The 13,295-nt window shown below is 37.7% G+C and overlaps 1 protein-coding gene across 1 annotated transcript; it reads left to right on the top strand.

Annotated features, from left to right (window-relative positions):
* Window positions 1-297: 297 nt before the first annotated feature.
* LOC121377058 (bystin-like) lies at window positions 298-12,647 on the top strand. The gene is made up of 10 exons (XM_041504917.1): window positions 298-489; window positions 3,033-3,118; window positions 4,433-4,550; window positions 5,362-5,494; window positions 6,815-6,957; window positions 7,513-7,610; window positions 8,345-8,423; window positions 9,339-9,404; window positions 11,215-11,423; window positions 11,919-12,647. The coding sequence occupies exons 1-10, from the start codon at window positions 349-351 to the stop codon at window positions 12,142-12,144; spliced, it is 1,299 nt and encodes a 432-aa protein (XP_041360851.1). The 5' UTR covers window positions 298-348; the 3' UTR covers window positions 12,145-12,647.
* The last annotated feature ends 648 nt before the right edge of the window (window positions 12,648-13,295 follow it).

The following is a 13,295-nucleotide window of genomic DNA, read 5'->3' on the forward strand; positions in this document are numbered from 1 at the left end:
TTTCTGCTCAGCTGTAGATGGTCTCGTTCACCCCTAACGGTTGTTGAATCTACATAGTTGAATATTCATTGCCAGATTTGTTACTATTTTTAGAGTTTTACCAACTGATCGTTGGGTAAAAATAATAAATATGATGGGTTTTTAAAAAAAAAAGTCATTTAAAAGAATCCCTAATCATATATATATATATATATTTTTAAAGGCGATCTTGCCAAATTATTATTATTTTATTCGGAACAAGTCGGTCTATTTCGGTAAAGTTCGGTATATTTTGGTACATTTCATTTCTTTTCGGTGTTCAGTAGATCTCCGAACACATGTTGGTGTTTATGTTTACAACAGAATAAGATGGGGAAATCAAAGAAGTTGAAATTGTCAAAGGGTGGCCAGGCGGGTCAGTTGCCGCTAGCAGCACAATACGCCGCTGATGAAAGTGTAAAAGAGAGTAGCCGAGTGAAAGTTAAAAACAGAAAAACAGAAGATGATGAGGTATATAGTCTCAAATCTCCTATTGTCGTACAAGTCATGATATCGTTTTATGTCGTTAAAAAAATAGATATATACTAGTTTGACTTTTAATTTATTTATTTAATTAACACAATTGTTGACAGATTTCTTTGGTCCTCTCCCACTCCTCATTATATGCATTTGTACCTCAGTCTAGTGGATAAGCTGCTGAACAATCAAACTGACGACAGTGGTTCAAATCCGGTCAAAGCTGGCTCACACTTTCATTCAACTTTCCATCTATCACCCTCTGCCTATCATTCTTATTATCTTAATATAAAAAACTTTCCAATTTTTATCACGATTTCAATATGTTTTGACCCTCTCTAACAGTTTCCTGCGTATCCCGAGTAGGCTACTCTGACTGTAGACGGCTAGATGGACATTTGGACAGATAAGGGCTCAATACCTGTCCAAATGTCTTGTCAAGCCGTCTAATTAGAGTACTTGGCTATTTCCTCCTAAAACTGTTCAGTGTGCGATTTTGAGGAGAGTCCTGGAGCCTGAGGCTCATATAGGACTCTCTAGCTTATCAAGCATACGAGCCCGCGTGGCTCATAGAAATTGTACAAATTACATTGATTCATCGAAATGAAACAGTCAACATATATGATATACATGTATCTCAAAATTCATTCCTGAATAGCAATCTTTTTCATGGTTTTATGCAAAACATGTAGTGTACATATCTTCTGTTCTACTGGAGATGTACAGCAGGTCTCGTTGGGTTGGTGGCACGAGTATAGTAGATGGTTACAAGGAATGCCAGACGGTATCAGGTCGTTTTGTAACCATACCGGTTCGTACCCAAAAGCATACCAGTTCGTACCCAAAGGCATACCAGTTCGTAACCAGAGGAACATCGGCATACCAGTTCATACCCACATCTGTACATGTTATTTAATGAAAAACAAAACAACAAAACTCCAAGCCAACTGCATTTTAATAATTAGCGATTAGAAATTGTCACGAAGAATCATGTCAAGCGAAGTCAGCTTATTTGTTGATATATTTCAAACACATTACTTTCTACGTCCGTTCGGACTAAGCAAAAAGCAGATTGGATGTGTTGCGACAGATACTAAATATGTGTTAAAGCAAATGGATAAATTAAAACAAAAAGTTGTATTCTTCTATCAAAAATGTATTATATCGGACAATGTAGGCATTATTAGACCTAAAAAAAAGTCCACATTCCAAAAACATGGGATATCAGATCTTATTATATTTTTGTTATATGTGCGTGCATGTGCGCACGTAAGTACGTGTGCGTGTATGAATATTTTTGTTTTGAGCATATATACGTACGAAGAGAGGATCGATCGGTCTTGCGAAATATTCCGATCGATATCTCGGAACGGTTATGCATAACAATAAACACCATCGCTGCATGTGGAATCGACACCAAATTACAAGACAAAAGAATTGCTCTTTGGCTACGAAATGGTATGCTTTTTGGTTATAAAACGGCATGCTTCAGTGATGCACAGCACATAATTGCTCATTTAATGCTTATAAAAGATACTGAGTGATTATTACAACAATTTTTTTGCTAAATGTTACAATATGTTTGTAATATAACATTATAATTGTGTATTTAAAAAAAATATTAATGTTACTTGTTAGGTGTAATGTATGACATTATTTAATTGGTTACGAACTTGTATTGTTGGTGGTTACAAAACGGTATGGTACGAACGGGTTTGGGTACGAAACGTCTAGAAACCATGCCAGACAACTCGGCCCCAAGGACAACTCGGCTCACGTCGAGACAATTCGGGGCCGAGGACAATTCGGCCCACGTCGAGACAACTCGGCCCCGAGGACAACTCGGCCCATGTCGAGACAACTCGGGCCCCGAGGACAATTCGGCCCACGTCGAGACAACTAGGGGCCGAGTTGTCTGGTCCCCGTTACAAGTGCCTCTTAAAGGGACAGACCCTAGTTTCAACCCGTGAAAATTAAAACTAAGTTTAGTTTATCTACAAACCTGTATCACATTTGGATAAAGTTACAATTGAGTGAAACATGAATCTGTGACTTTGAAATGGTGAAATACCCTCTAAAAATAGACTAAAACTTCTCAGACGCATGTGTATTTTTAAAAATATGAGAAATGCATTTTGTGATATTAAAAACACCAGGATGACCCAAAACACTTCAAATGTATGGAAATTGATATGCTAAACAATAAAATCTAAGTAAAGTATGATTTAAGTTATCAAAAATGGTTATAATAGTCAACAATATGTGTTAGTGTTTAAAAACTACCTGGTATGTCCCTTTAGCAATGCCAGAAGTAAAGTACTGAACACACACTGAAGTAGTCAGACTAAGCCCAATGTCAAAGCTGATGGGAAATGGCAGAGGTGTGGCACAGATAACCACAAGAAACAAGCATATGTTGCATTTGGAGATACAAGGACTGGGATGTGGAGGTTGACAGTGAAAGAAGTTGATCTATAGGTAAAGTTGCCAGTTTGTTGTTTTTTGATGATGATAAGTGTGTTCTGTATATTTTATAGTTTGTCGATGATAAACTCAGCAAGAGGATTCTCGCACAAGCTCGTGCACAGCAGGAGGAACTGCAAGAAGAATATGGTGTCCAGGGGTGAGTTAACACGCAAAACAGGTTTGTTTTGTTTAATGACACCACTAGAGCACATTGATTTATTAATCATCACCTATTGGATGACAAACATTTGGTAATTTTTATATATTGTCAAAGAAAAAACCCACACCATTTTTCCATTAGTAGCAAGGGATCTTTTATATGCACCATCCCATAGACAGGGTAGCACATACCATGTCCTTTGGTATACCATTGGTTGGATCGACAAATAGCCGAATGGGCCCACCAACGTGGATCGATCCTAGACCGACCGCGCATCAAGCGATCGCTGTACCGCTGGTCTACACCCTGCCCGAGTTGAGGATGAACACAAATAACAGTCATCACTGTGCAGTACATGTTCAGGGCTTGAGATGAAAGCTTGCCCGATAGTTTGATGCTCTTTAGTCTTAGAATGTATGTGGTGCAGTGAGTCACGAGATCGGTCTCTTTCGGTGGGGGGAGCGTGTCCGCCTGTGAAGCTGTCGGTCAGTGGATCGATCCTCCTCAGTAGACCCATTTGCAGTTTGGGCTATTTTCCGTTCCTACCAGTGGTCCACAACTGGTTCATCAAAGGCTGTGGTATGTGCTGCCCTGTTTGTGGGAAAGTGCATATAAAAGACCCCTTGCTGCTTATCGGAAAGAGTAGCCTATGTGGCAGCAGCAGATTTCCTCTAAAGAAATATGTCGGAATGACCATATGTTTGACGTCCAATAGCTGATGATAAAATAAAAATCATTGTGCTCTAGAGGCATCGTTAAATAAAACAAACTTCCTGAGGTGCTTGTATCGTAGGATTGAACCACCTCAGTGGATCCATTCTATTGACTGGAGTTTTCTTGGACCAACCCGTGCACCACAACTGGTCAAAGGCCGTGGTGTGTGCTTTTCTGTCTGTGGGAAAGTGCATATAAAAGATCCCTTGCTGCATTAGTAAAAACATGGTGGGTTTCCTCTGATGACTACGCGTCAGAATGACCAAATGTTTAACATCCAATTACCAATGATTAATTAATCAATGTGCTTTAATGGTGTCATTAAACAAATCAAAATTTGTTCGTCTAGAGAAACAATATTTTTGTTTGTACCACTTTGCCACATGGAACATTGAAATTATTACTCCCTTTTAAAAACAGTTAATTCCTGGTCGGTCTAGAATAGATCCCCGTCAGTGGGCTCATTCGGCTATTTCTCAATCCAGCCAGTGCTTCACAGCACCTTGTTTACTATCTTTATGGTTGAGTGCATCGTTTAATGAAACATTTCTTCCTTTCTTCCTGGTTTTAAATGTTTGTTATCATTCATTTTGTTAGATCTGGGGCAAAAAGTAACAAGCCCAGCACTGTGAGTCTTGGTAGTCGGACATCACACGATGCATCAGATTCGGAGGATGATTTACCATCAGGAGGTGAAGAAAGCTACGAGCAGATTGTGAGAACCTTTTGAAATATTTCTGTCCAGTTAGAAATGTAGGTCATATATGGCATAATGCCAGTCTGATTAAAAGGAATGAAACAATATTTGTTTAATAACACCTCAGCACATTTTAGACTATAGCTATTGTGCAAGAGAGATAAAGATGGAGAGAGAGACACAGTGAGAGAGGGGGATGAGAGAGAGAGGAGAGGAGATAAAGACAGAAGATGGAGAGAAAAATAGTTACAGGGAGAGAGGGAAAGAATGAGAGACTGAGAGAGGGGAGAAAGATGGAGAGAAACATAGTTACAGGGAGAGAGGGAAAGAATGAGAAACAGAGAGAGGAGAGAAAAATAGTCACAAGCAGAGACAGAGAGAGAGGGAAAGAATGAGAAACAGAGAGTGTGAGTCGGTGAACAGAGTTAACTGGTAGCTGAAGACAAATGCGGGGGCAGAATTTACCTCCTTACAGCACTCACCTTAGATGCTTGGGTCATAGAATTGAATCTACTCTGATGTATGAAAGGCTATGGTATGTGCTGTTCTGCCTCTGGGAAAGTGCACGTAAGCAATCTCTTGCTACCAAGAGAAACATGAAGACTACGAGTCCGAATTACAAGATGTTTGACACCCAATAGCTGATGATTTACTAATCAATGTGCTATACTGGTGGTGTTAAATAAAAGACAGTTTAACTTTTTGTAGTAATATTGTAGTAATTTGTTCTAATTTTATCATTCAGATAAAACTCGATATTACCACATAACCATAAGCACTTGTATCAGTATAATAGTAAATAGTATGTGTTTGTGATCTAATTTGACAGGAAGTTAAAGAAGATGATGAAAAGGCCCTCTCGATGTTCATGTCGGAAAATCCACCTGCGAGGAGAACACTGGCCGACATCATTATGGAGAAGATCACAGAAAAACAGACAGAAATACGAACTCAGATGTCGGGTAATGACAGTTGAACCTGTTTTAAACAGCCACCCGTTTTAAACACACCACCATACCTTTATCTCAAATCAACTCTTTTGTATTAATTTATCTCAATTCTTGAATGGCCATCTTGCGTTTCAAAGTCATTTAATGTTGTACAATTCATTCTGATTATCCACCTTTCTTTTATGGCTCTCTTGGTGTTCAGAGTAATTCCTAATCCTGGACAATACAACCTGTATTGCGAGCCACCTGTCTATAATGGCCAGCTTTTCTTTTAAACTAATTGTCTAATAGTCCAGCAAAAACAAGACATGATTCATCACGTGTGAATGGGTTTTAGCACGCTAATCATGAGGTTGACTATTTCTTTGTTTTTGCTGTTCATGTTCGCTGCAACTTTGTTGGCATATCAAAGGAAGATATAGTTGTAATGGTACATGTATGCTAATGTTTAGCCAGATTTAGGTAACTATACACGATAGGTAAATCATTACTGTAAAAAATATGCTTTTGAGTTGATCTCACCAAAAACACATGGGACTAAACAGGTTAATTGATGTGTACACTGACATTTTATTGAGTTGAAAACACCTGTAACTTGGATTAAACGGAAAAGTACACGGACACGTGTTATTAGGAAAGTAATACTTCATAGGGAGGCCACACACGTCATATTTCAGTCTGCTCACCATCACTCGCATTAATTTAGGGACGTGTTAATTTCAGGATCTACATTATATTCATCTTTATTACCCATTTGGGTAAAAAGAAGTGGGGAAAGAAAAGTGATCTCTCCCTCGGGGAAAAAACAACAACATTTCTTCCCCTAGATGGGTTTTGACATCATAAACAGTGCTTCACTATAGATGGTTAATTGTGTGTAAGAATACATTTGTAGTTTCCATGGTGGAAGTAATGTCAGCATCTAACTTACGTCACCAGCGGTACGTACGTGACAACTATGACGCAATGCTGCCTCTTGTTCTCAACTTGCAAATTTATTTTCAACAACAGTATCGTTAGAAAATGTTCCATAAGATGATAAATATTGAAAATGGGTAATAAATAGAATACCCAACTCACTACTCTGCAATACTATTTATCTTGCACGAGTCAATTGATGTTGTCTTTCCCTCACCAAAGGCTCGGGAAGGACAACATCAATTTACTTGTGCAAGATAAATGGTATTGCCTCATACATGTAGCTCGTTGAGTATTCTCTAAGTATTACTGTAATACGGGTAATGACTTTCACAACAGTTGTCTAGCACTGGATTCCTATTATACATTTTTTTAATATACATGGGTTTTTAAAAATTTTGTTGCTTTTTGCAGATAATGCAAGTGTTAATCTCGAGGAGATAGATGATAGAATTGTCTCGATGTACAAATCAATCAGAGATATTCTGAAGAAATACCGAAGTGGAAAACTGCCAAAGGCTTTCAAAATTATCCCCAGTTTAAAAAACTGGGAACAGGTGAGTTTGTTAGCAGCCATGCATGACACAGTGGCGTAGCGAAAGGGTGGGATGGCATGTCACCCCAAATAAAACCTTTTTTTAAATTTTACTTATTAAATTTTATTAACTAATACATACATACATACATACATACATACATACATACATACATACATACATACATACATACACACACACACACACACACACACACACACACACACACACACACACACACGTAAATACATGTACACACATACATAGTGTGGGTTGCCCCCCTCCCCCCCAAATATAAAATCCTTGCTATGCCAATGACATAACATACATGTATCATCTTAGAATTCTGGCTTTCAATCAGGATGAAATTTTTGAATTCTGATTCTATGAAATTTTATAATTCGTGTTACATAAAATTTCGTAATTCGGGTTAAATAAGTCTTCTCATCTGAGAAAAAAACATGCAATTTATGAAAAAGAAAACAGAAAACCTATAGTGGACAAAAAATAGATTGGAACTTTTTTTTATTCTGATGTGTGTTTTTTTTATTCTGATGGTGTGTGTTTTTGTTTCAGATTTTGTACATAACAGAACCCGACACATGGTCAGCTGCAGCAATGTACCAGGCAACAAGAATATTTGCTTCCAATCTGAACGCCAAGATGGCTCAAAGGTTTCGATCTGATTCCCATTCTTTACTGTTCCTGCCGACTATCTGCACACTAAATATTTTATATTCTTGAGTTAAATTATGTAAATGTCATGCACAGAGTGTACAAATCATGTTTTTGGCTTGCTATTCTTAAAGGGACATACCCTAGTTTCAACCCGTGAAAATTAACACTAAGTTTAGTTAAAGGGACAGACCCTAGTTTCAACCCGTGAAAATTAACACTAAGTTTAGTTGATCTACAAACCTGTAACACATTTGGATAAAGTCTGTGACTTTGAAATCGTGAAATACCCTCTAAAAATAGACTCAAACTCAACTCCGTAACTCGGATGAACGTGCATTTTTAAGAATATGAGAAATGCATTTTGTGACATTATCCTGTCTGTGGGATGATGCATATAAAAGAACCCTTGCTGCCAATCAAAAAGAGTAGCCCATGAAATGGCGACAGTGGGTTTCCTCTCTCAATATCTGTGTGATCTTTAACCATATGTCTGACGCCATATAACCGTAAATGAAATGTGTTGAGTGCGTCGTTAAATAAAACATTCCTTTCCTTTCATTTAATCTGAAATGCTTAAAACTAGTTCATGTATAAGAATGATTAATTTGATTTTATGAACATGTAGTTTTGACATTACCATTTTAAAGTTAGAATTATGTCAGATACATTCAACTGTTGTTTGCTTTAATAAAAGTGCCGTTAATGATGTATATTGTTTTTTTCCATGTAGATTCTTTAACCTAATTTTGTATCCACGGATACGAGATGATATTGCTGAGTACAAGAGGCTGAACTTCCATCTCTATCAGGTAACCCATTTGTAAAGAAACACATCAAACAAAGCCGGTTTTGTCTTCATCCATCTGTCCGTCTTTGGGGGCGGAAAGTAGCCCAGTGGTAAAGCGCTCGCTTGATGTGTGGTCGGATTAGGATTGATCCCCATCGGTGGCCCTATTGGGCTATTTCTCGTTCCAGGCAGTGCTCCACAACTGGTGTAACTAAGGTCATGGTATGTGCTATCCTGTCTGTGGGATGGTGCATATAAAAGATCCCTTGCTGCTAATCGAAAAGAGTAACCCATGAAATGGCAACAATCTGCTACATTTTCCCATCAGCAGCAAGGATTTACAGACTTAAAATATTTTCTTATATGATTTCTACCATTTTCAACACCTAGCGGCAGGGCCATAGATAGCAGGGGGGCAAGGAAAATATCCGGAAAAATTAGAGAAACTTAAAGAAAATTCTCTTCTTAACCACTTAAGGAGTTTTAGACTATTAACTACTCAATTGCCCCCCCCCTCCCCCCCCCCCCCCCCCCCCCCCAAACAAAAAATCCTAGCTACGGCCCTGTAGGGGGAATTTTAAAGATAATTTTTGTTAAGAAAACTGCATCTAAAAAATGAGTAACATCTTCAGAATTGTTTTCTGCACATGGCCCAGTCAAAGTGCATGTATAACTTTTTACTATTTGTAATATTTTTATAATAATAAAATTATATACTGCGAAACCTCTAACACCGGATATTTTTCACGGTCCTCTTTTAAATATCAGTATAAAAGAGAACCTCTCTAAACCGGATACCCCTTAAAACCTGATATTTTACTTAGTCCCAAGTGTGTCCGGTTTAGGGGGGTTTTGATGTATGTGTATCATTTTTTTAAACAAATTATTTATACATAAATGAAAATTTACAATCAATGTTAAACGTATTTGTTTCCAGGCAGTGCGGAAGTCTTTGTTCAAGCCAGCAGCGTTTTTCAAAGGAATTCTTTTACCATTGTGTGAGGTAAGTAAATGTGAGCGAGGCCAGACATTTATTATTTTGTGTTTTATGAGCAAATTCTTTCACAAAACAAACGTCGGCAATCGGAATAAAGTTAAAATTAAAATACCAGGAAATAGCAGTATCACATAATATAGATGAGTTGAAATAATTTATACTCCCTATGTAAGATACTTATTTCACATTTATAACACTGCATTCATCTGGTAAGGGGCGGGACCTAGTCCAGTGGTAAAGCACTCGCTTGATTCGCGGTTGGTTTGGGATTGATTCCCGTCGGTGGGCCCATTGAGCTACTTCTCCTCACAGCCAGTGCACCACGACTAGTACATCCTGTCTGTGGGATGGTGCATCTAAAAGATCCCTTGCTATTAGTGGAAAAATGTAACGGGTTTCCTCTCTATGACTGTGTCAAAATGACTATATGTTTGACATCCAATAGCTGATGATTAATTAATCAATGTACTCTAGTGGTGTCGTTAACCAAAACAAACTTTCATCTGGTAAAAACAGTGACCAAAGAATACTAACTTGTTAAAATGTTTATTTAATATGAGCGGTTGATAAATTGATGGTATTGGCGGGAATAAAAAAAGGCACTTTTTTCAAATTTATTTGTTTATTCTAAATTGAGAACATTTGTGTCACTGGAGCCCATAAAAAATAGAATACAAAATGTCTGGCCACAATGAATTTTATTTTTACCATTGTATGAGGTGAGTAAATGAATTCATTCTGAGAAGTGAGTAAAATGAAACATCTACGCCACTATCCAGCAGAACAATATCCAATTTCATTTCAACTTATTTTCGTGCTTATATCCAATTACGGTTCAAGCGTGCTGTCCTGGGCACACACCTCATCTATCTGGGCCATCTGTCCAGGACAGTGGGTTAGTGGTTAGCCTTACACCTACCCATTGAGCCCTTCAGAACTCGCTCAGGGTTGGAGCCGGCACCGGGCTGTGAACTCTGTACCTACCAGCCTGTAGTGCAATGGCTTAACCACTGTGCCACCGAGGCCTGTAACATCCTAGACATCTAACTTGAATCTTAATTGGACATAACAACCTGAAATTTTAGTCTCCTCCAGTCATCCACACTATGATATATCATTTAATTTTAATTTCATATACTAGGGTTTAAGCTGGATGCCAAAAATGAACAGCAATTTGGAGAATTTAATAAAAAAAATCTTTAGCCAAATTCAAGTAACATTTAACTAAACAGAATTATAGGTAAAAATAGCTATACACATACAAACAAGACATGGTTTTTGAATTAGGTTCAGGAATGTGAGAGCTACGCGTAAATGTACTTTTCCATTTCGTCTAAAAAACAAACAAACATGATGTTCAGTACTGTTGACCACACACGGTTCATTTGCATGTTTTCACGGTTTCAAGTTTATGATGTGTGCCTTATATTATAATATAACCAATTTAGATTTGTTAGCATTGAATGAAATTTTTGGCAGTTCCAGGGGTTGCAAACAACAATTTTCCTTCAATAGCCCTTGAGCAGCCCCGGACCCCGGCCACAGTAAACTTTTTTGGTCCAGCCCCTCTCACATCCCTGTAGGTTTGTTATGAATTGGTAATGACTTATATTAACCAAATTTAACTTTAAATCACATTTGGCGATTTTGCAAACGACAGCTTAAAACTTGTACACCATTGCATACAACATTGCTGTGGACTATATTCATATGTTTTTTTCCAATGGCATGCCTTTTTGCCATGGACATTTTCTTAATTGTAGAGGTTGCAAACTTCATGTAATACGGTCTACGTTTTGTTTGTGTTTCTGTCTAGGCTGGAGACTGCACTCTGAGAGAGGCCATTATAATGTCCAGCATTCTGGCGAAGAACTCCATTCCTGTACTGCACTCGGCGGCAGCCATCTTGAAAATAGCTGAGATGGACTACAACGGAGCGAACAGCATTTTCCTGAAGACACTTCTAGATAAGAAGTATGCCCTGCCTTACAGAGTGGTGGATGCCGTGGTGCACCACTTCTCAAGGTACGTAGCTTCCTTATTCACAGGAGATGGAACATAGCTCGGTGGTACAGCTCTCAACTGATGCGCAATCGATGTAGGATCGATTCCCATCAGTGGGCCCATTGGGTTATTTCTCATTTAACAAAGGCTGTGGTATGTACAATCCTGTCTGTGGGATGGTGCATATTAAAGATCCATTGCTGATGATCAAAAAGAGGCCATGAAGTGGTGATAGCTGGTTTCCTCTCTCAATATCTCTTAACCATGTCTGATGCCAAATAACTGTAAATAAAATGTGTTGAATGTGTCGTTAAATAAAACATTTCCTTCCTCCTATATCTGTCTGTTTTGTCTCACCGTGGTGTTCGTTTCATTAAACAACACCACTAGAGCACATTGATTTATTAATCATCGGTTACTGGATGTCAAATATTTTGTAATTCTAACATATAGTCCCCCAGACCGGATAACGCATACGACAGCCATGATGATTGATATAATGTTTCTCTTTTCAAGGTTTGTGACAGATAAACGTGAACTGCCAGTGTTGTGGCACCAGGCGTTCCTGACATTCGTACAGCGTTACAAAGAGGACGTCTCCAGTGAGCAGAAAGACAGTTTAATGGCCGTATTGCGGACTCACACTCACTACCAGATCACCGCGGACATCAGGCGCGAACTCATCAACTCCAGGTGCAGAGACGAGGAAGATGCAGTTCCCAGAGAAATGGAATTTGATTAAATTGTGTTTTGTTCTGTAAATAAATTTGTTGGGGGGGGGGGATTTAAAAAAAAGCTCTGCTAACATGTTTGTTAGTGGACTTTTTCTCATTTTTATTAAATGGAGGGCTAGCCCTGGGTAAATATTTATGTTTGCCAATCTTCAATTTCTTTCGCCAATCTAAATATGTATTCGCCAATTACATTTTGGCATTTCAGTCAAAAGATCTTATTTTTAATCTTGTTCGTTATGATAATATAGTACATGCTAAAATGTACTTATTATTCTGTTTATGTCTTGTATGACATTGTTTTAGAGGATCTATTTTTTTTACTAATCTAATAGTGAAATCTGTGTAAAAAATTAAATTGAAATTTTGAAAATCTATCTTCTAGAGATTTTTATCAGATATTTCTGAAACTTGGTTCTATGATTCTCTGGGGCAGTCTCTGCTAATGTGTTCATTAGTTGATTTGTTCAAAATGTTCAAAATCTTTTTATTAAATATGTAAAAAAAAAAAAAATTACATTTTGAAAGTCTATCTTCTCATAGAGATTTTTCCAGCCACTGCACCACAACTGGTACATCAAAGACGTGGTATGTGCTGTCTTGTCTACGGGATGATGCATATAAAAGATCCCTCCTTGCTGCTAATCGAAAAAGAGTAGCCCATGAAGTGGCGACAGCGGGTTTCCTCCCTCGATATCTATGTGGTCCTTAACCACATGTCCGATGCCATATAACTATAAATAAAATGTTTTGAGTGCGTCGTTAAATAAACCATTTCCTTCCTAGAGATTTTATCGGATAGTTCTGAAACTTGGTGCTATGATTCTCTGGCGCAGTCTCCACAAACTGATGGAGAGAGACTTTTAAAATTTAAATAGATTTATTTTTTAATTTGAAAATCTTATCATTTCCTAGAATTTTTATTACATTGTTCTGAAGCTTGGTACTGTGATCCTCTGAGGCAGTCTTCACGAAATAATGGAGAGGTATTTTGGAAATTTATAATTTTTATTAAATTTTAAAAAAGTATTTAACATTGAGTCTAGCTTTGAGACTTGATTGAATTGTTCTGAAACATTCTATGGGGCAGTTTACACGAACTAATACATAGTTTGGTAATTTGTATTGATTTATTTTATTTTTTAAATTAAAATTTTAATAT

Source organism: Gigantopelta aegis, chromosome 7 (genome assembly GCF_016097555.1).
Source record: "Gigantopelta aegis isolate Gae_Host chromosome 7, Gae_host_genome, whole genome shotgun sequence".
Classification (NCBI taxonomy): domain Eukaryota; kingdom Metazoa; phylum Mollusca; class Gastropoda; order Neomphalida; family Peltospiridae; genus Gigantopelta; species Gigantopelta aegis.